The sequence below is a fragment of the Brachyistius frenatus genome, unplaced genomic scaffold (assembly GCF_029030835.1).
Source record: "Brachyistius frenatus isolate BFR_SWC_R1_liver_20210118 unplaced genomic scaffold, ASM2903083v1 Contig_168, whole genome shotgun sequence".
NCBI classification, from domain to species: Eukaryota; Metazoa; Chordata; class Actinopteri; family Embiotocidae; genus Brachyistius; species Brachyistius frenatus.
In genome coordinates, this window is record NW_027210767.1 from 648,156 (window position 1) to 672,500 (window position 24,345).

Sequence of the window (24,345 nt, forward strand, 5' to 3'; positions counted from 1 at the left end):
CGACCGAGTCAAACTTGCGTACTAACGAAGGCTCCCGCACCTGAGAAGGCTCCTGTTTGGAGGAGGCAGTCAGGAAGCAGACGATCCTCGGAGCTGCAAAACTTGCAAATGCACCTTAAATCAGAACTTCCATATCCAACAAGTCCTCCAAACTACATGACCACAGACGGACAATTTGTTCAGACCTTCGTGCACGACCCATAGAAGTGTTTCCTAAATTGCCCTGGCACAAAAACTACTTGATTTAAAAGGTTGGCTAAGATCGTGATTTGGGTTCAAATTTCAACTTGAACTGTGTTTGTGCGTACAAGTGCTACTTCCATAAAGTAATGAAACCTTTTTCGTCATGCAACTGTAAAAAAAAACCCCAAAAAACCCCCCCGTCTCGATTCAGCAGTCTCCTTCACCCAAGTCCCACAGTTCACCGCAACGAGCAAAAACTCTGCGTCACTTCTCCGAGACACCGGATTGTCGTTATTCACACGACCGCTTTACTTTAAATTGTAGCTGTTTGTCGTTAAAAAAAAAAAAACTGCTTGCAAAAACACCTATAGAGTTCATTTTTGGAGGACGGTTTCTCCATAACTCGCGTTTCACGACAAGAAAACCGAAACATGGAACCGAATGACTTCAACGACCTACATTTACGTGTCGCTGACGATGACCTGTCGACCTCTACCTTCAGTCTCACGGCTGCGTTGTGACTCGAGCCTGTTGGGAGTTATTCCAGTCTGTCCTGCATGCAGCTTTTAAATGGGATTTTTTTTTTTTTTAAACGTATGTATAAATGCAGAGAGTCTTTCTGTTTTCGGGCTCTGACCCTCCGCAATTGGACATTTTATTATTATTTTAGTGATGAAACATGTTTTCTTTCCAGGAAATAGCCACAGCCTTCACTCTCTCTCTCTCTCTCTCACCCTCTCTCTCTTTCTGTCATTTGTCCTCTTCACGTGTCACAGCCAGCAGCTGTTGCATTGCAGACGAAGAGTGTGTGTGTGTGTGTGTGTGTGTGTGTGTGTGTGTGTGTGTGTGTGTGTGTGTGTGTGTGTGTGTGTGTGTGTGTGTGTGTGTGTGCGTGAGAGAGAGTGTGACAGAGTGAGAGAGAGGGAGAGAGGGAGAGATGGTGCTGTGTGGGCTTCTTTGGTGAAATTTAAAGGAGTAGCACAAATATGTGTGTAAATCAAACACAACTTTCCTTTTAAGTGTCTTCTACATGAGGTTTCTCTGCTGTTTGTGTCGTAACAACAGAAGCAGTGGATGAAAGGATGTTCTCGATTTTGTCTGCTAATGTTTAAATGTGTGTATTGCAGTTGATGAATGTGTGTGTGCTTGTGTGTCTTAGAGTGAGAGAGAAGAGACAGGGAAAGTAGTACGACAGGGTGGTGTGTGTGTGTTGGAGTGTGTGTGTGTGTGGGGGGTTGATCCAAAAATAACCTCTCCAACTGTTGTCACCCCTCCTCTCTCCGACACCAACACCCCTACGGAAGAACCAGGTCACCACACAAACACACCACAAAAAAACACACACACACACACACACACACACACACACACACACACACATACTGCTGGTGCGTCAGTCGGTTTCCCCACATGGCAGCAGGAACTTTCTGACTTTGTATCGTTTGGTCATTTGAGAAACTTTTTTTGTGGAGATTTGTCAGTTTGGGATGTTGGAAAACAAATCACTGATGTGAAAAACAGACTGTCAGACGCAGTGAAAAGGTAAGAAAGTATGTCGATTGCTTTACATTTTGTTAAAAGTCACTCGACTGAAGAGCGTAGAGATGACAGGGATGTTTGAAACAAAGTTTGCTTCAGTTTCTCAATGCAGTTTAACCTTTGATCTTTGTTTCAGGGTGTTTCAAAGCTATCAGATCCACTTTTAGGAATTAAAACGGAGAGTTTTCTGCTGTTGGTTGCGTTCTGGTGCTGCAGTTGAGTTGAGTTTGTGGCGGTACGGAGCACATGGAGGAACTTTTCAGGAAGAGTTTTTAACCCCAAATCATCCTTGTTACAAAATAAAGGGATTTGATGCTTTTTGATGCTGAAGTCACTAATGAACATCAGTGTAAATGTGTGTTGTTCTGTAGTTTGACCTCTGAAGGCAACAGGAAAGCTCGAGCAGGAAAAAAAACTTGATTGGATGATTTCCTGCAATAAATATTCAGTGAATTTAAACAAAGCAGTGTCACAGAATTTACAGCGTGTAAATATCCAAAGAAGAGAACACCAGCTGATCCTTTTCACTGATAATTTCTCTCCAGATGAAAATTCAAAGTTCTTTAGTGTAACGTGCTTATGGTCCATAAAAGGGCTAATTGTTGTTTTAAAACGTGGTAGTTTTGTTGGTCGGTACTCACTCCTGTGCACGCAAAATGTTTAATACAGTAGTGTTAGAAATAAAAGCCAGAATGCACTAAAAGCAGGAAGTCTGTTTCCAACCCTTGAAATGTTTTAAATGCTTTTGTGATTTCGCTTTTTGTGTTTTATTTTGGCAGCGTTACTTATCAGGTTGTGAGATTTGCTGATGTGTTGTTTGGCTCCTCTGTGAACTTATTCAGATGCTCTTTCTCTGCCCGCTTCCAAAGGACCTCCTCGTGTGATAAAAGACTTTTTTTTGCAGAGGACCTTGATTCACTTTTTCACGTGTCTCTTCGGTCCCGACAGAGCTGTGAGGTTCTTTTTAAATGTCCGGCAGCAGAGAAACCGCTGTAGAGTTGCCGTGAATTCAACCTCAGACGAGAAAAAAAAAAGGCAGAGTTTGGAGTCTTTTTCACAGAAGCTTTACCACTTTGAAAAAATTACTGTAACAAGTCTTTGTATCGCTGCAGCGGGTCTCGGACGTCTTTGAAGCGGCTTAATTTGAATACTCCAGGGGGAGAAGGAGCACACGGTATTTGATCTCCAAGGTAAAACACGCTGGGCTGAAGTGGAGGAGTTGAAGGTTATTAGATCGAATGGGTGCGGATGAGACCGAGCTGTCGCGGGCGGTTTGAATGCGGCCCGTCTGAAGCCCTTGATGTCGGCGGTGATGAGGGTGAGCTCGGATTGGAGCTGAAGCCTGAGTCGGCTTGCTTCAGATTGATTTCAGGCAATTAGAAACCCTGCTGGATGTATGGACTCCGTGATTGACAGGTCATGTCTTGACTCTACGTGACCGGAGTGCGAGAAAGCGTGTGTGCGCGCGTGTGATCGAATGATTGTGTGTTACAGAACTGTGTGGTTCTCAATATGAGCTCCTTATAAATAAAGAGGGTGAAGTAAATGTTTATTTTAATGCACACACGGCAAAATCCAAAGTTTGAAGGCATGCATAAATGTATTACTGTAACACACACACACACACACACACACACACACACACACACACACACACACACACACACACACACACACACACACACACACACACACACACACACACACACACACACACACACACACACACACACACACACAGTCACACTCACACAGTCACACTCACACACAAGGTTAATAGACATATGCTGGGGGCAAAACAAGTCCTTCAAAGTTTATCAACTGTCAGTCAAATTAAAAGTGCCTGAAGTTCTCATTTTGTTCCCATTTTTTTTTATTACCTTTAATTTTATTAAAAATTTGCAGTTTGCTCCTTTCTGAATCTGTAAGATGAGGACAAGGCAGTAATCAGTGTTGTTGTTTGTATTCTATCATGGAAGTAAAGCTTGTTGCTGAACCATAGACAATATAAAAATGGACTTAACTTCTAGGTCTAAAAAATGAGGCCAATGCAGAAGTGCCTTAAGCTGCAATACCACTGCGTGCCACTAAAGGTTGGCTCCAAAAAGCCTCCGGCTCCATAGACTCCCATTCAACTAGTCTCATAAAATTCTCAGTCAATATAATTTCTCTGAGATATCTCCGTTTTGCTAGCTAAAGTCGCTTCTTCTTATTGGTTTTCTGGCGGTCGATCTGAAAATAATCCCGTCATTAATTGAAGCTTAAAAAGAAGAAAAAAAAGAAGCCATGTTGTTGGGGGCGTGTCTGTTTGATTGACAGGCCTGTGGTGCAGTGGCCTATCGGTGGACAGAGCGTAGTATCGCCGGGTTTCCAGTCAGAACAAGTTAGATCCACCACTAGCTCCACTCACACACACACACACACACACACACACACACACACACACACACACACACACACACACACACACACACACACACACACACACACACACACACACACACACACACACACACACACACACACACACACACACACACGCTTACACACACCCTCACACACTCACACAGTGGAGCCTCATTAGCTCCTCGCAGTCTGCCTCGACCTAAGATCTTGTTACAAATGACTTGAGATGGAAACGACAGACTTGGTGTTAATTCAGTCCGACGGGCCCTGTGTTGAATGCTGTGTGTGTGTGTGCGCACGCCTGTATTAGCATTTGAAAGCTGTGTGAATTATTGAAGCATCTGAAAGACACCGGTGACATTTTCACCGCTGTTTTAGAGCGACATGACAGCGCTTTGATGACGAAACTGAGTGTGTGTGTGTGTGTGGGTGACTTCAAGTACATTTTGTGTGGATTGAGGGACTGTGTATGTTTTGGAAATTTGCGTGTAAGAATTAGTGTGTGTACAGTATGTGCATGCTGAATTTTACTCCAGCTTTGTGTGTTTGTAATCTTTGTATGTCAGGTTTACTGCAGGTTTTCTCTCTCTCTCTCTCTCTCTCTCTCTCTGTGTGTGTGTGTGTGTGTGTGTGTGTGTGTGTGTGTGTGTGTGTGTGTGTGTGTGTGTGTTTCCAGGACAGTATGTTAATTATGGACTTCTGAGCTCCCTCCTCTTGGGGCTGTTCTTGATTTCCCACTGGAGTGTTTTTGATGAGGCAGCCTCACTCCCTCAGTGTCAGGGGTTCAGTTATGCGATGGGAGACTTGTATAAAACATACATTTTTACTCCAGATGTCCTGATTGAGAAGAACATGATGAACTCTCAGTAACATCTTCAGGGACGCATAAGTACAGAAACCTGGCGGTCACATCAATGTGTCCAGGAAGCGGTTCTGTTGGTTTTTATGTTCGCGTTGGAACCAAAGATTATAGGATTTACTTCTGGTTGGCCTATGCTGTTGTTTTGATTGGCAGTCCCTTTTGTTTGATTTGTTTCTGGATGTAGGCCGATCCGGATTTTCCCTTTTCTCTCCTATTTTCTTGAATACATTTGAAACAAGATCAGGAGGGTCACTGTCGAAATTGTGCCAACTGCAGTATGTCATAGTGGTATTTTACATACAGTAGCAGGTGTGTTTGTCCTCACCTAATGAACGAAAAGTTCCCTGTACTAGTCGGCACAAACTCCAGAGAAAAACATCTGGCTTTTCATCTGCTACTAACAAGCTAGTCTGCAGCTGTCTGTTGGGTGCTGAGCAGTAGGTGTACAGGGGCCAAAACAATGAGCTAAAAAGGGCTAAAAAGCTCTGCAAAGCTGTCGGTTGTCGATGGTTCTCAATGAACCACACTTTCAGAGAGAATTTGTAATCTAAAACGTTGATTAGTGGAGCCTCTCTTTGGCTCTTTTTTTCCCCCTTCATTAGACTGTTGACAATGATGATGTAACTTGAAATGAGTGAAGCAACAAAAACCTTCAGCCAGACATGAACATTGGATGCTGCAAATAATCACGATCGGCGTTTTAAATCAATGCCAACTTTTCAGCATGAAGCCAGTTTGCTCGTTAGCTGCTGGATGTCCGTCCACTTTTGGTCAACGTCCTAAATGCAGCCCGCCTGGTTTCCAGACCCATGCTGGACTTATTGGTGAACGATGTTAAACGCGCACCCGAACTGCATCTGTCAGGCCAGAGTCAGCTCACATTTGGTCGTCCGGAGCCAGAACACAGACAAGTGTACCAGCGACGCTCAGCCCGACTTTACACCCGCAGGTGACACGGAAAGCTTTCTCTGCTCTGCATTGTGTGTCTGAACATTCACACACTGACCGCAATGCGGGCGTCGTGCTCCAGCAAGGCCGCATAGCCACCACGTACAGTAGTGACAAATTTGTCTTGGAACGGTGCTCAGCAGGTCACGCCCTGCGCCAAGTTAGTATGAGCCAAGCTGGCAGCGTGTGTGACCTACATTCTCGCATGCCGGGCCGCAGCGGAGCGGGAGGTGTTGTGTTGTTCGGGCAGGTCACCATGGAAGCAGCGCGGTGACTCAGCGGCCAGAGGTGGATGTAAAGTATCCGTCGTGGGCTCCATGCCAGCTCCCCTTGCTTTCCCAAAGGTCATCTAATTTTAGCCTGTGCTAGTTTAGTTTCTGCAAAGCTATAACGCAAGAAGGAAACAATACAAGTTATTTTATTTTTATTAACCTTTTAACCAGGAAAGATCTCGTTGAAATTAAACATGTACTTTTCAAGGGAGTCCTTGCCAAGACATGCAGCAGCACAAACGAAGGATAATTAGCATTAAACAGATAAAAACAGGAGAAACAGATTCACTATAAAGAGCATCCGTAGAAATAAAAGTGCAAATGAATCCAAGAAATAGGAAAAGGGTTTTTATGAAAGTTTTACTGCCTTATTTGAAATAAATTTAAATATATATTTATAATATTAAAATGTGCCAACTGTGCTAAATCTGCTGCTCCAAACAACACATTTATCAGGTTCAGTTTGAAAAGGGGCAAAAGTTCCTTCTAGCACGTTTCACAATAAATTGGTAAAATTGTTTAAACAGTATCACAGTTCACACACAAAGCCATCGTCTTAAATTTGAATTGAAAGCAAATTTTCTCATGTGCAACCATCATTTTTGAGATGTTAAATAATGAGCAAGTTGTTGCAAAGTTGAACTTTAATTGGTAGTTGCTAACTAATTGGGGAAAATAAGGGGGCGGGGGGTTAGCTTAGCTTAGCACAAAAGCTGGAAGTAGATGGCAACTGCTAGCCAGGCTTAAATCCATAGCATGCATATCTGTTAGTGTGATGTTAAGCAAAAATACCTTCAGATTTCAGCCGTGTTTGACTCTGATATAAAAGATTTTTTTTACCCCCTCAAAGAAAGCGAATGAGCCTGTTTCCTAAAATGTTGAAACACTCCTTTAATCAGACAGCTTTTGTCCCGTAGTGACGGTTGTAATCACTGATCATGCACCATCAGCACTTCAAATTACTGTCAATGCTCTCATGGTGAGTTGTGCTGCAGATAAGACTTAATGAAACATAATGCAGTCCTTTACACCACGAACCACAAACACGAAGACTGCTTGAGCAGAAACTGAACATCTGATCCTTATAAAGGAGAATTTATGGCAGAGCTGCTGCATTAAATTGCATTAGATTGTACAGATTTGTAATCTGCACGTTCATATCAGTAAAAGTGTCCGAAGACTTCTTGCAGCGTCTGTTATTTTTGCCAGGAGCCCGCCTGTCTGTGTGTCTGAGCAGTTTTACAGCATCTGAATTTAGTTCAGTCATATCAGTCGGTAATAGATGTGGTCTCTGTGTTAATCCCTGACTCAGGGGATGTGTTTTCCATGTTTCTACAAACTGAAACTGGTCCCACATGAACCTGACTCATGTTTAAAACTGGATTCGTGACGTCACGTCGTCCTCAACAGTTCTGCTTTTCCACATGTAGCACTCTGCGGATGTGTTTGTTCTACACACTGTTGTAGCTGTGATCAGGTGCAGCTCATATGCTTATCAACTTGTTATTTTCTGGTATTTTGTCACATAATATAATGTTTAATGTTGTTTTTTTCTTGTCTTTGTGCATCTCTGTGTCTGTGTGTGTGTCTGTAGGACATCTGTGAAGACATCTCGGACCATGTGGAGCAGATTCACGCCCTGTTGGAGACCGAGTTCTCCTTGAAACTTCTCTCTTACTCTGTTAACATCATCGTTGACATCAGGTGAGTCTCAGCAACATGGGATGAGACATATTTTGAGATTTGGATGGTTTTTCTTGTCTTTCATTACATGCCTGTGCTGGACCAACAAATACTTTCATTCCTTTATCAAAAAAAGATCTGAAAAAATGAATGATTAAATGCATGAATCAATGAATTATGAAGTCAAACTTGGAATACTCTGACAGCTTCATTAGGTTTGATATCTGATTTATTAAGTCACTAAAAGCTGCTGCTGCTGTTGTATCTCCTGCGATTCAGGACAGTGCAGCTGCTGTGGCACCAGCTGAGAGTCTCGGTTCTGGTGCTGAAGGAGCGTCTGCTTCAGGGCCTGCAGGACTCCAACGGAAACTACACTCGGCAGACCGACATCCTGCAGGCCTTCAGCCAGGAACAGCAACAGGTACACACACACACACACACACACACACACACACACACACACACACACACACACACACACACACACACACACACACACACACACACACACACACACACACACACACACACACACACACACACAAAGAACATTAGTTTCATATTTGTTGTCTTTTAAAGCAAAAGTAATATTAAAGTGTTGAGTTCTTCCTCTCCAGACTCGCCTGGACGCTCTGACGGAGATAGACGACTGCGGCCAGCTAACTATCCGCTGCAGCCAGGACTACTTCTCTCTGGACTGCGGTATCACTGCCTTCGAGCTGAGTGACTACAGTCCCGGGGACGAGCCTGAGGTCCAAGGAACAGAACCCACGAGCGAGGACCCGTCCCAGGAGCTCGATCACGCCCAAGACCCATACCGGACACCAGGGAGCGAGGAGAGTGACGGATCCTGTCCGTCAAACCAGGAACACCACAATAGTTTACCTGAACTCTCCACACCCGCTGACTCCACCAACCACGACCATCCTCCGTCTGTATTCACCACAATGCAATGCAGCGTGCCCAACCACAGTGAGAGTGCGAAGCGGCCCCTGCAGGGTGCGAGCCACAGCACCGAAGTGTCGCCCACGCAGCCGTCACTTCCCAAGAGAGCCGCCCTGTTTTCGCACGGAGGATCCAGGGAGGAGGATTTCCGGGGAGGTTCGGGGAAGTTCAGCCCGCTCTCAGGGCTCCAATTCCAGGCCGAGCTGAGTCGAAGCACCCCCTCTCTCATGGATCCTCCAGACCGCTCCAAGTTCTGGTTGGAGCTGGACTCAGTTTATCCAGAAAATGTTTCACAGTCCTACGAGAGCCTGCAGGTTTGTCATCTTTCATTTATATTTGAGTATTTTGTCATAGGTTTTTAAAGTCAAAATGAGACAAAATCACAAACATATTTTGAAACCCCTTTAAATTGCATCTACTAAAGATTTACCCCCAAAAAAATAACTTTTGGGTTCACTGCAAATTTCAATTTGATCAATTTGTAAAGAACAAAACAATGGTTTTACAGGTGCGACATTCAACCAAGACTTTAACCATTTATTGTGACAATTTGCATTTTAGTTTGGCAGCGTGGTTTTTGAGTATCATTAACCAAATTAAGTGCTGCAGAGCTGCATGGCCCTGCCACCTGCAGCTGCTGCTGTGTTGCTTTATGGGACCAGCACCATTAAAAACCACTGGCTGCTGGTACACCTGCAGCTAAAAACCACCACCTGCTGCACCTCTTTCCGTAAACTGCGGTGGGCAGCCTCCTCTGCCAGCTGAGCAGAGAGCTGGAAGATGTGAGCTTGTAAAGAGTGGATGAGGGCTGTGTTCAAAACTGGGTCTTGTGATAAAATCCTGGACTCCAGCAGGCGCTCACTGCAGAGCTTCTCCCGGAGCTAATTTCCTGCCGGCAAATAAACAAAATGTGTTTTACAAATGTCCTACAATTCCTCAACAAAATAGTGAGGTTTATAAATATAAATCACCATTTAAAAACTAATGCAAATCAAAACAGAACAGCTTAAAAGTGTCACCTTTAACCTAACCCCCCCACCCCCAACACACCTCCTACCTACACAGGTCATGAATGGGCGCAACCTCCAGAGAAACCATCTGAGCTCCAGACACGGAGGACACTCAGAGGGGAGCGCGCAGAGGCTTCTGCCCGACCAGAGGAGCTCATCTGGGGCCAGACCGACCGCTGATGGCCCCCTGCCTCTCCAGGATGTCACGTCTCGGGCTAAAGCATCAAACCAAATAGAGAGGACGCGGAAGGAGACACAGATGCACAGTGGGGGGGACTCCGACTCCTCCTTGCCCTCCCCCATGAGAGACCAGCTCCTCTTCTCAGACCTGGAGGCGTCTGGAGAGGAGTCAGACTCCCGACCGCCTCCCGGCAAGATGGCGGTGTGGATTGTGCAGCGCCCGGGGCAGAAGGTGAAAGATTGTTTCTTTATTTCAGGAGTTTGGAGAGTTGAGTCTGTGTTATAAACTGTTATTCTTCCACAGACCCAGGTTGATTACATTAGATATGTGCACCGAGTTGCCTATTCAATTTTTTATTGAAAGGATAAATTCAATTTGAATTACTTTTTTAACTGACATGACATTTTTCTAAAAGTCTGAATTTCTGACAGGTGTTTTTAAAAAAAAATAATTTATGGACATATTTTTTAATACTGAAAAAAAAAACATTTTATCTCTGTAGGATCTTACACGTGTTACATTACTTCTCTATGTGAACTCATGAAAGGTGAAAAGGTGCAGAAACACCACTTTTGTGAAAACTTTGGGAGCAATTTTAGCAAAACTTGATATAAATTCAACATTAATTCTGATGATTTTACATCAATAACCAGTAGGAGACTTTGAACATCTCAAATTCTCTTTTTATTTAGACTTTTATCAAAACAGCTGTAAAAGACAAGTTCAGTTTGAAACCAACACAATTAGAGTTGAAATCGGGAACAATTGGACCAAAGAGCAAATAAACCAAAAAGCTGAAGAAGCTGTTGATCAAAAATAAATAAATAAATAATAATAATGAATAAATATCAAGCATGCGCCAATGATCATTTTGAGTTTGTTTGAGTCTGTTTGTCGTGTATTTTCTCAGTATATATCAGGCAATCACGTATAGGATGTTTATTTCCTGCCCTCCTGTCCGACAGGGAGCCCAGGTTTTATCTAAGGCCAGCCCAGACAGGGAGCACTGGTACGGCTCAGAGGAGTTCTTGGCTCTTCCTGCTCAGCTCCGTAAAACAGAGATGCTCGCCATGAACCTGGAGAGTCTGACTCAGTCCATCCCACTGGTTAGTTTACAGCTAATTATACCTCTGATCATAAACCTGTAACAACCAGAACCTCCACCACTCATGTTTGTGTTGAACCCTCTCACTGCAGAGGCCCGGTGACTGTCCCCAGGAGGCTTTGCAGGATGTGGACGACTGGGATTTGACCGAGCTCAACCCTGACTGGGACACCGGGGAGAGCGTAGGGGACAGTGGGGATGAAATCCCTTCCGCCCTACCATCGCTGGTATGACATGACATATATTTGTGTTTTTTTTTTACTCCACGAATGCAAAAAAATGAATGAGGGAATATTTCCGTGACGTTCTCTCGCGCTCCTTCCCTCAGCTTCCTCTCCGACGACACCTCGTCAGCCGCTTCAGCCCCACCTCGTCCAGCGACTTCGCACCCTCGCTGGACGAAAGCATCGAGTCGGGCCCGTTGAGCGACCTGCAGTCTGAGGAGGACGAGGGACGCAGGTCTGCGGACCGTCGCCTGCAGCTGATGGCAACGCCCCCGGTGGATGGGCGTGGGTGTGCGACGCTGGTGCAACAGTTGCTGGAGGACATTCAGACTCAGGACAAAGACCCCAACATCTGGAAGAAGATAGAGGTATTTCTGACTCTGAAATACATTTAATCTCTTTCTCTGGGTTCTAACTTTCCAACTTTTTGCCGTTCTTCTCAGCCTTTAGAAAACTTAGCTCCAAATAAGCTTCTTTTTAGATTCTTTCTCCAACTGATATTTTGTCCGATAGATTTTCGAACTGCTGCTAAAACTGTAAAATTTTATATCGAACATTGCCACATTTGATTAATTAAAAAATCTTGGATGGCTCTAAGTTTTGTTTTAATAATTGTTCTATCAAAGTGGTAACTCATACCCCATGTAGGACTATTACTGCTCCTTGTTCCTCCTCGTCCTGCTCTTCATTTTTGATGATGATGCAGCATGATATTTTCTATTCTTTTGAAGGAAACACTAAAAAAAGAAACCTTAAGGTTAAATGTTTTCTGTTTTGCTGTCAGCAGAGACAGATGAATCCGAGCAAATAACTACTTAACATTTGTTTGGTAATTTAAAAAGCCAATCCACGTGGAAGGCCTTTTTTTAGGATTGTTTTTGATGTCCGTTAGTTGCTCTTGTCTCAGAGCAGACAGACTTCCTTTTTTATCACACATATTAATCCACTCTGACTCAGAGACATTCACAGCACTGTGGTTTTTCTTCTGGTGCGTTGACTAAAGCTTAATCTTCACTGGCAGCTGTTTAGATCAGAAAAACCTCCCGCTGTTTATGTCGTATGTGAACTTTTTTTAATTGTGTCTTGATCAAGGCACTGTGGGCAGATTTCCTGTTACAGAAGGCGGGGCAAATAAAATCAGTGAATCAGTACAGGAAGACAACACACGTAGTCTATACAAAAGCAACTTTTTATGCCTCCGTGCCACTGGAAGGATTATGTTTTTGGGTTGTCCGTCCGTTCTGTTCTCAAAAACGCAATATCACAACAATTCCTGGTGAAGCCGTCGATTTAGTCCTCACTCACGGTTGACTCTAATGTGGAGGGGGGAGTTATTAAACTTCATGTATCGTCTTCATGCTTACAACATTTTTTTTTGTTAGGGATAGACTTTGGTACAAGAAGATGACTTTTCTTGAACGCCACCTCTAGCTTCTTTGGATGCACCGGAGTAGCTTAAAGGTTGAGACCCCATCCTTGAATCCAACCTCGGTTGCATCGCTCCCTTCCTCCATTCCTGCCATACCTGCTCTTTTACTCCGGAGAAGGACGACAGATTGAGCCAAAATCAGTCCAACACCGGCGCTTTCTCTGCCGCCGCTGCAGCTGTCTTGATGGATTGGAGGGGCCGGTATCGGATCGTCCCGTGGCCCTATTAATTCATCACCTCACTTCTAAAGGTCATGTTTGATTGGCAGGCAGATTATTGATGAGGCTGCCCAGTGAACTAATCAGTCATATCTGTCATATCGAATATGGTGAAATGTCAATAGCTCTGGGGATTCATTCCCCTCATGGCTGCTCGTTTAATTAGCGCGATAAAGAAGCCTCGCCGCTTTTAAATATTTTTTTTATTGTTTTATCCAATTTGGGTTTATTTCGCTCTCTCACCTTTATCGCCTTCATTTTCCAATTCTAAATACCTTTGACTCCTCCGGCTACGTTTTACTTTGCCACTGTAATGTCTCGGTTTCCCTTCAGGGATCAATGATGTTCAGCACATCTGTCTTATCTGGTGTTAGCCGGGTCAGAAGCCCACAGACAGAATCCAGCACCCGTAATAAGATCATCAGCGCGGTCGGTCGGGATGCTTTGGGATCAATCTGTGAATTAAAGACCCCGGCTGTGTGAGGGGCCGTCATTGGAACCGGGGACTGGTGACCCGGAAGGTCACCGGTCCGATCCCCACAGGAAATTGTGTCCATATTTCCAAATTCAAATCATATCGGCCACATTAATATTCAGAGTTAATGATGATTTGACTGATGAAATGCCAGAGCTGTCTCCTGCTCGTAGGCTTCCTCTCTCATCTCATGTTGGGGAAATATTTTGAACCTTCATTTTTTAAAGTGTTTAAAAGAAATGGGAAACGTTTACATTATTTTCTAAGTAAAAATTGGATGAAAAGGTTGATATTAATCTGATGTTAGGCAGGGACAAACAGCTAACCTGGCCACAGATAGGTGCTTGAAAATAATCCAGTTCACAGAACAACTAAAACACCATAATAACTAATATTCTGCCTAATTTAAACAGTATCTCTGTAAAAGTCAGATGGGATGGGATTTAATGAATCTTATTATGTTAGAATAGTGGTTATTTAATGATTAAATCAACTAGTCACATTCAGAATTGGATGGATTGCTACTTTTTATTAAAATACACTCTATGGCCATTTTACAACGTTCAACTATACAATCTAATAACATCAACAACAGCCCCGAACATGACAACTTCTACAAAAAAAAAAACAACCTTCTACAGCTCAGTCAGAACCCTTTAGGTGTTTCAGCTCAGCGTTTATGAGGTCTGTTCATGTGAGATTTGTTAAATACTAAAATGAAAAGTATTGATTTCGGAGTTCATACATATATGCTCTACACATTAGAGTACAAACTGTACGGATGCAGGTTATAGAAGGCTGTCTGAGCTGGCATGGCTGCTATTCAGTTGCCGACTTGTAAAATATTGACCTGCTAAGAACCATGGAAATAAACACACATTCCTAAATTTGCATTAAAACATAATGAACAGTAAAAAACAACAACACCTAAAATGAGGAATTATGCTCTGCTGTCTTGCACATAACACCTTGTGTTAACCACACACACAAACACACACTCACATTCACACACACTCCTCATTCCTCTCTGCTCCTGGGTAATTAGCTGATTAGCAGCTTAATTAGCAGCATGTAATCATGGCGATGGATGAGCTGCCTAATTGAGGAAGTGAAGAGAGGAGAAGAAGAGTCTCGGTGTGGAGGATGACATTCTGTCTCTCCGCGGAGAGTCTCGGCTGAATACAACGGAGCAGAATAACAGAATGAAGAATCATCCGTCCGGGGGAAGAGAGACTGACGAAAGATCACTGTAGGAGCAGAACGAGAATATAATCCGTCCAGGAACTCGTGTCTCCTCGAGGGAGAGGCGCTCGCTTGTTTCTGTTGCAGAGTTGAGGCGATTTGATTCGAGGAGGACTCGGTGGAATGAAATGCAATCTTATATCTTTGAAATCAGTCAGGTTTGCTGTCAGTAGAAAAGATCAGAATGGGTGTAGAGAAACTGCTGTTATACTGGGAAAGTTTTCATAGAATTGAATACACTCAACTAAGACAAAAGCATCTTTCATTTTTGTTTTGAGTTGTAGTATAAAATCTAGGACTTTTTTTTTATGCAAACAAAAGGTATTTTTCTGTCAAATTTTGTTCACAGATTTCTTAAAATCCATGTCAGAGTCACTTCCCCTTTGCCATCTTAATTTATCTGAAAATGAACACTCACTGCGGCCGTGCATTATCGTGCTGCAATATGAGGCGATGGTGGCAAAAACAAGTGTTTATTTTTGTTGTTGTGTATAAATCTAAATAAATTTAACTGCTGAAATTAATTGTAATGACAGGATAGTTGATTATTAATATGATTTGAACTGATGTGATCAAATTAGACCGATTCTGTTCCAGTCTGGTCAGCTCAGGTGATAATCGGTTCCTCATCCTTTCTGAAAAATACGTTTTTATAGTATGGACATGTATTTATTGCAATCCAAATATCAAACTACTAAACTGCAGCTAATAAGGAGCTTCAACAGTCTGGATTTCTACAGCTGCGGTATAAAACAAAGTATTTGTTTTAAAACCTGCTCAGCTTGTACAAACCTCCTCCCCTCTCAGACCTTTACTTTTTTCTCTCTGTTCTCTCCACACTGTCTTTGCTGTTGGACATGAATATTTTATCCAAGAATTTTTTTTTCCCTCCCCCTTCGGACTGTCTAGACGCTGTTGTCTCGACCTTGACCTCCTCATCATTTATAATGTTGGAACCGATCCTCGCACAATTTGTGTCCATATCACGTAAATCTGCGGCTTGTTTCATGAAAGTTTATGAGAGCGATGCAGGAAATATACATGCACAGAAATCCAAATTCCCTAATTTGCGCCGTGTGGGACAAGACACCTGAAGTGCATTGAAATTCCCTAAAAAGAAAAATAAAAAAAAATAAGAGAAAAGCAGGCAGAGAAGCAGTTTGTGAGTTAGATAAGTGTCCCACATGTCATGTGATCACAGTGTATGCGCCTGTCTGGGCTTGGCGTCAACGTCCTCAGTGTGAGATGTCTGTGTGTTTGGAGGCTCTGCGGCATGCCGGCCTATCTGTGAGCAGTGGGGGACAAACAGACAACAGACTCGCATCAACAATCGTCTGATTGGCCCAGCGGGGGAAGGAGGTGTGTGTGTGTGTGTGTGGGGGGGGGGGGGGGGACGCCCATAGGCAGCAGAGACATTAAGGGAGAGAGAATAAAAGGGAGATGGAGGAGGACGAGGTGGAGGGAGTGTTTCTTTAGATAAACGGATTGAGGAGGAGGCAAAGGTGAAGCTGACGGAAAGTTGGAGGTTTATTTTTTTTTTGTCAACTTGGGCAGTGGAGTCCGAATGCTTCTTCTCAAATGTACTGACGGGAAGCTGATAGAGAAAGTCTTTAACCGATGGAGCAATTTTACCATTAAAGACGATGCTGTACATTGTTGTCGTCACAGTTTTCTTCAGTGAACACAAAGCCAACACATGATTTTATGAATTTGATACGGCAGTTTGCAAACAGCTAACTATTTTGACATCCATTAAGATGGAATGAATGTACGTCCAATATTCACTCTCCTTTTCGCTTTGGTTTGGTCTCCACCAAGTCCTGAGAAAATATCGTCTGCAGCTTTACTTTACTTGAGTCCTCCAAAAACCCACCCCATCTGTCCTTTGTCAAATTTGTTTATTATGACTTCCAGCTACGTTCAAAGTTTAAGTGACCTCTAGTGGTCGTATAAATAATGGCAATCTGGTGTCCTGGAGGAGTGAAGCAGTTCAGATTACGTCTATGGGAAGATTTTTCTTTATTAAGAGGAGGAGGAGGATTAGATGGATGGGTCGATTTGCTGATCGATTTCTGCTTCCAACCACGAGTCAGGGCAATTTTTTAATAAAACTGCATTCACTGTTGCCATGACTACAAAGGTCGCAGAACTTCAAGGAAGTAGTAACTTTACCACGCAACATGGTTCAAATCCTGTTTTTTTGACCCAAACCAGGATCTTTTTCTCACCCTAGCCTGGTGTTTTTTTGTGCCTAAACATAACCGGGACCGCTAAAATGTAGGACTAGTGAGCAGGGGAGTGACACGCAGAAAAGGCTCGGCCATTCGGGTGTCGAAGTGGGGACTCACTGAAAACTCATGAGGTATTGGCCTATGCACTCAAACCACTTTGCCTTTGGCAGCCCCAAATCTGCGTGGGAGTTTTCACAGAGACCCTTTTACATAAGAATATGTGATCGTCTGGTAACTTAAAACAAAAACAGAAGAGATTGATGTCAAAAATGACCCTGACACTGTTGACTTTACTTTAGAAATCAGGAAATGAGTGTTTAAAAAAAGATTTTAAACCACAATACTCTGAAATGAAATGAATAGTTTTGTAATATGAGTGTTGTGCATGAGGCTCATTCAAATTCATTCAAATATACAGTGTGAATATACAATTAAAATTACAGGGGGTTGACTCGCTCTGACTCTGGGTTTTTTCAGAACTACAAACGCACAGATTCCTAGTAATTAAAAATCCAAAATGAAACTCAACTCTAATGCACCGTGGAGGCAGCTGCATCCTGTCCTGTCCAGATTCCGCTCAGAAATCAGCTGCACCGGTTCCATGTTTCCTATTAAGAATCATTTTAATGAATTTCTAATCAAACTTTCCTCCCCTCGAGTTCTTTAATTTCGGCCCGGCAGTGTACAGTGTTTGGTGTGACACATTCACTCAGTCAATCTAATAATTTATAGCCTGCTGTGGAAATTAGCCGTCACACCTCAATCCCCCCAAAATGTTTATGGAAACCTGGACAGAAAAATTCATCATTTCAAATTTTGTTCTGGTCTTTTCCTTCACCGGGTGCTGAGATGTTGTTGAACAGTCATCCGAAAACTGTTGGTATCTCCTCATTAAAACTGAGTTCTGTTGGCCTCAAGTAAATTCATTAGCTCACAGCTAACAGCTAGCATGATAACAATGCTAGCGTGTCTACTTTTTTTCAGTGTGAGCTGAAGGACTACGTCTGGGCCTTCCTTTTTATGCAAAATGTCTGGTTTGGACTGGTTACAGCAAATGTCTCCAAGACTTGGCAAACTTTAATTTTATCGCAAGAAAACGATGTTTAATAATAGCAATATCAATATGAATAAAAGGACGAAAGAAATACACGTGCCCTAAAATCAGAGTAAACTTTTTCATGATCAGAAAATAGTACCATATTTTGTACATTCTCAATTACTAGCATTTATTTACTGCATTGGTAGAAAAAAAATTGAGATAGATTAATTTGACCTCTTAATGAAACTGAAAAAATGTACTGCTTGTGATAACTTATACAATATATAACTGTAGAATATATGCACATGTAATGGTTCACATTGAAAATTTGGAAATCGGCAAGATTTGTCCAAGACCAGGAGCTGCTCCTGGCAATCGAATGGAGTTCAAGAAATGATGACCCCAAAATAAGCTCCGAATATTTGACTGGATAAGGTGTTAAAGTTTCGACCATGCTTAACTTTTCCCTCAAGACAAATTCAAACATCACTTGGTCTGTTGAAATGTCAGGCATGCAACAAATGCAGTTTGCAGTGAAGCCAGCAAGTCCTCTCCCTCAATAACCATATAGTTCCTCACATGTCCTATAAATTGTTAAAAAGCAATATGGAAAAATAAATAACTACTTATTTGAAGGGTTAATAGTAAAGGTTTGGTTCGGTATTGGCAGAAAAACAACTTCCAGTCTGTTGTTTTGTCGACCCGTCCATCCACCCCGACCTCCTCCTCTTTGTCACCTGACTCCCTCGTTTGCTCCCATCATAATTACTATGGCCTGTAGAGGGCACTGCCAGTGTTGTGGTGACTGATGCTGTCGGACAGTAAGTTTCTTAATACAAAAAAATAAATAAATAATTAAATTACGAGTGGTAATAAGCTGCTCGCACAAACAATTTATGGGGTTGTATGTATAAATCCCATAAAACCCTTAAGATATGTCATACTTGTTTCTCTTCTGCTCTCACTATTTCCTGTTAAAAAATATCTTCATATTCACTAATAATTTCTAGTTGTTCACTTTAAACATTATAAAGATTTGAGCATCCGTAGCTGATCTCGCTTTCTGTGGACCGGCAGCAGTTATATCTTTATATTGTGTTTGCCTCGTGCTCTGGGAGCGTAGAAATCACAGCTATTGCCTGTAACATATTAATCATCGAAGCCAAACATCGTCTGTAGGGAGTTCGAGTCCAAATCTATCAGCGTCGTCCTTCAGAAAGCCCCGTCAGCTGAACGGTAATTATCCAGCGGTGAAGAGCCGAACCACAGGAGGAAGAGATGAAGCATAATATCAGAGCGGTTATCCAGGCGGCAGAGGATCAGATCAGGCGTTTCAGCTCCCAGCAGGCCGTTCTGCCCCTCAGGAGCCTCACTGGTTTAGAGACATCAAAGCAGCTGTAAGCAGCCCAGTGCATGCTGGTCGATATCCAAACCAGCGCTGCTCCCTCTGCTGCTGTTCACGCCTACATCCTCTTCCTCCTCCTGTCCTCCTCACTCTTCTTTCTCTCCTCTTCACCTTGTTTCTATACTCATCTTCTCATGTTTAACCTCGTGTCATGTTTCTCATACTCTTCAGTGTTTTTCTCATATGAATCTGTTTCTTTACCTTAACTCATCCCTTGTGCTTGCGTCTTTATTTTTCTTTTTACATCCTTTGCTTCTTCTCATTTTCTTTTTTTCTTTTACCTAACTTTCCTGTCCTGTCCTGTCCTGTCCTGTCCTGTCCTGTCCTGTCCTGTCCTGTCCTGTCCTGTCCTGTCCTGTCCTGTCCTGTCCTGTCCTGTCCTGTCCTGTCCTGTCCTGTCCTGTCCTGTCCCCTTTCCTTTCCTTTCCTTTCCTTTCCTTTCCTTTCCTTTCCTTTCCTTTCCTTTCCTTTCCTTTCCTTTCCTTTCCTTTCCTTTCCTTTCCTTTCCGCCCCGTCCTTTCTTGTCCTGTCCTGTCCTCTACCTCCCATCTTCTTTCATCTCGTTTTTTTCTCCTCACTTTCCATCCTCCTCCTCTTCCATTCTTCCTCTCCTCCTCTCATCTCATCAATACTTTTGATTTCCACCTCCCCTCCATAACGAGCGGTGGAGAGACGGACAGAATCATATCGATGTTTTATTTTATTTTTTTAAATTTTAAGGGTCACGGTTGTAATTAACATACCGCTGCTGAATTGGTCAAGGTTTGTATCTCACACACACACACACACACACACACACACACACACACACACACACACACACACACACACACACACACACACACACACACACACACACACACACACACACACACACACACACACACACACACACACACTATAACTGTAATAACTGTACACAAACACAAGGTGCGCACAAACATGCACATTTCATCATCACAGGCGAGCAGACACACCTATCTGCAGATGAAGACGCGCACACGCGTGCAGATTCGATACAACGATTTGTAGGCGAGATGAAAGCGCAGACACACACACGTGGCAACTCAAGTAATTTCCATCAGATTTACCTCCGCTGCCGCAGCCTCCTTCAGCCTGCCATTAGTTTTCTAGATAGCGCTCAGTGAAAGATATGAAAACAACACTCGATGTATAAAATATTAGGATTGTCTTCTTGATGATGTGCAGTCACAGTTACACTTGTTATTCAGATGGGCTGTTTGAGGTCTGACTGGAAAAAATGAATTTTGGAGCTCACGTTGCTGCATGTCCTCAGTTTTATGTAAATCACCTTCCACTTCTCTATTTCTCTTTCGCTCTCTCGTTGCCTTCGTGTTGCTTGTGCGCTCTTTGTGTATCAAATTCAGGTTGAAGCTCCACGCTGACCTTTGCGCGGTTGTGTTCGTATTGTGCTCGTTGTGCTGGAGGTAGCTCGGCCTCCGACTGAAACTACCGACTGGTGGAAGATGCATGTGTTAGATATTAATGTCAATTTAGTTTCTGACAAATGTGTACACCCATTAAAGAAAAGAAGTAACTAACTAACTAACTAACTAACTAACTAACTAACTAACTAACTAACTAACTAACTAACTAACTAACTACTCATCTAAGTAGTTTCATTAGCAGTCATATGAATCAGTCATACAAAAAAGTTACAAGAGTAGTTTTTAAAGTCAATGAAAATGACAATTTAACAAAATCGAACAGAAATAAGTTTTTTTTTAAAAACATAAATGCTGAACCAGCGAGGCGCCTCATTAGCATGCTAACCATCCAAACAGAGAATCAGCAAGAAATTTCTTTGGAGGTTTTGCGTCACGACGCTCCGACAAGGATAATTTTAAACACGATTCAAACGTTTAACAAAAGATGAAATGCTTTTACTAACAGCTACTGTTGTATAGTAGATATATAGGTGACAGTAGTTCCAAAATAAAGGTTTACAAAGTAAAATCTAAAGCTAATTACTTACCATTAAAATGAAATGATAAAGAAATAGCGCAAGCAAGGGCCGGCCACCTGAACCTTTTTTCACGGGAAAATGTGTGGAGGGGATTGAAATGAAACGTGGGATACGCAAGCCGCTCTCCAATTATAGCAGCAGGACTACTACTACTACTACTACTACATGGAAACAAGGGAAACACTGGAGGATTAGTTTGGGACTTACAGTGAAACCACAGTTGCATATCTCTCACAGATCGATATCAGGCTATAGCTCTAAAGTTTTCTGATGTCCATGTTGCATATTGTATCAAACCTGACGATGAGGACATGACTAGTGAGATTCAGGGTCTTGTTTTTACATGTTTATGTTTCCAGTAAAATAATAATTGTTACAAATTGGAGTTTTATTTTGGACTGATCCAATTTTCTGATCTGAAACGCACGATAATAAAACAAGTGTTTCACATGGTAAGTCCTGGACTGCAGAATCATCTCGGCAGAGAGAGAAACCTCGGCCGTCTCAGTTAGTTTCCTCCGTGAAGAATTGCGCGGGCTGAAAGTGTGCCGACACACAGAACTCCTGCTCCCATTGAACTCCTTTAATCTTTCTCTTCTCTTTTGTTTTTGTCTCTAAAAGAAGTTCAAACGCTTTCTTCTCTTTATCTGATCCTTGCCTCACGATTGAAAGTGTTTACTCCCCTCCTTTCACCTCCGCCACCTCCCATTCAGGGATGAAGGTTTAAACTCCTATTTTTTCTTCCTTCGTCGTTAAAGCCGTCTCTTCGGCTCTTCTTCAGGAGTGAAGAGGATTTAACGAGAGAAATCAATACCGGATGAGATTCCATTTCACATGGATTCTTCTGATCCAACATTTTTACATTAGAAGGATGAATTATTTTTGTTAAAAATGTGGATGTTTTGTATTTCAACCTGATTTAAGTGTCATTTATGGTCGTAAATAAGTTTTAGGTGTCAATTTGTCCGTTTATTTTAGCTCCAGCCTTTTAAAAGTTCTCCCCTCAGCCAGTAGATGGCAGTAGCTCTCCACTGAGCGACGAGCTTCTTGTGCCGCTGTTGTTTTTTCTTCTCTTCTGTCTGTCTGTCTGTGTGTTATTATGAAGGGCAACCTGCCAGTAATGGCATGTTCAACTTGCTTCTTTTATTTTTTGTAAAATCTCTCTTTTTCTCTTCCTATCTATCTCTTTGTATCTATCTATCTATCTCTTCTTTCATCTTCCTTTGTTCCTTCTTCTTTTATTCCTCTTTTTACTCTTCAGTAGCTGTTTGTCTTTCTTTTATTCCTCTCTGTTCTTTCTCTTTCCCCTTCTATGTTTTAAATTTTTTTTTATTTTCAGGGTTTGTCTTTTTGATTTCTTCGTCAGCCATTTTCATCTCCTCTTTTCTACTTGTTTTTTTTTTTTTTTAATCTTTTGTTCAAACATCCTCCCCATATCTCTGCCTCTCTGTCTCTCTTTTTCTCATCCGCCTCTCTGTATTTATCCAAATGTGTGTTTACTTGTTTCATCCTGCGGGTCTCTTTTTTTTGGGGTCTCTTTCTGTCCTTGAATTAATTCATCTGGAATCAGCTCTTAAACAGCAGCCAGGCTCGTTTCTGTTTCATCCTCCTCTCACACTCTCATCCTCTCCTCTTCCCACGTGTTGCTTTTTCTCTCCCTGTTGCATGCCATCACTTGTTGGACTTTCTGTCTCTCTTTCTGAGCGTGTTTTTGATCCGTTTCTCCTTCGACTCTCCACTATTTCCTGTCCTGACTTTATTTGGCTTTCCTCTTTTCTGCCTTATTTCGGTGCTCCTTTGTGTCACCCTCTCATCCCCTGAAGTGTTCTGTGTGTGTCGTTTTTTGACGCGTCTCCAGCAGGCTCTGGACTGCACTGTTTCTGCATGTCAGTCCTGTTTATTGTTTTTTATTTTATTTTCTAAATGACTGACTGAATTGTGTCTCTGTCTCGTCTCCAGGGTTTCGTGCAGCAGTTGGATGGGTTCATCTCGTGGCTTCAGGAGGCGCTGGACAGCACGGAGAACTGGACGCAGCCCAGACAGGACCTGGACAGCCTGAGGGTGTACCTGGACACACACCTGGTAAGAGCGCACACGCACCGTTTGTACTGATGAGGACCCTCATTAATACAGTGCATCCACAAGCCTTGGCCTCAGTCTCTTCCTTAAAACGTAAGTGTTGAGGCTTTTACACACCGGGGACGTGACTACAGAAAACTCACCTGCAAATATTTCACATGGAAACTATTCATATCGGCCGTGCTGCGAATTTGTGACAGTTGCAACTCTCATTCAAAACAAAAGGTGTGAATAGATTTGCATCACTTCACTCTTAAAAAAAAAAAAAGAAGAAAATTATGGATTCAACATCATCCAGGACAGATTTTGTCCTGTTTCTCCTCACTCAAACAAAGAGAGGGAGATTATGAGCTGAGGCTCAGATAGTGGAGCTGGTTGATGGTAGAGGGTTCAATCCTTGGTGTCCTTGAGCATGACACTGAATTTTAAAATTTGAATTTGGCAGGGGAGCGCTTTGCATGGCAGCTCTGTCATCACTGGGGTGTAAATATGAGGAAAAAAATAAATAAATCCTAAAGCACTCTGTAAACTGCGAAGGTAGAAAGGCCTTGTTTAAGTGCTGACCGTTTACACTTCCTTCAATCCTTTTGAAGTTATTGAACTGAACTTGTGTTTCGTGACGTCCAGTCTGCTTCGGCACTACGTGACTGTCTTTGTCCAAATTGCAAAAGCAAAGGAAAATCCTCTTCCTTCTGAAAAAACAAAGAGTCAATTATGTTTTTGCTGTGTAATATTTGCATTCTGTGTGAAAAAATATACTGATGTTCAAATTAATGCCCCCGGTGTGTGAAGACTTTCAGCTCGCAAACAGAAGAAGTAAAGCCGTCTCAAAATGCCCTCACTGTTGTAGCTTCGTGGTCCTCACGAAGGTACAAAGCGCTC

At 42.6% G+C, this 24,345-nt stretch overlaps 1 protein-coding gene across 2 annotated transcripts in view; it reads left to right on the forward strand.

Annotated features, from left to right (window-relative positions):
• Positions 1–24,345, forward strand: part of akap6 (A kinase (PRKA) anchor protein 6) — a 171,329-nt gene that overhangs the window by 23,246 nt on the left and 123,738 nt on the right. For both annotated transcript variants that reach the window (XM_069717070.1, XM_069717071.1), the window contains exons 4-11: positions 7,805–7,914; positions 8,173–8,314; positions 8,511–9,152; positions 9,904–10,260; positions 10,995–11,135; positions 11,227–11,361; positions 11,463–11,726; positions 23,344–23,466. In XM_069717070.1, the coding sequence (XP_069573171.1) occupies positions 7,805–7,914; positions 8,173–8,314; positions 8,511–9,152; positions 9,904–10,260; positions 10,995–11,135; positions 11,227–11,361; positions 11,463–11,726; positions 23,344–23,466 (1,914 nt within the window). The remainder of the gene's footprint in view (positions 1–7,804; positions 7,915–8,172; positions 8,315–8,510; positions 9,153–9,903; positions 10,261–10,994; positions 11,136–11,226; positions 11,362–11,462; positions 11,727–23,343; positions 23,467–24,345) is intronic.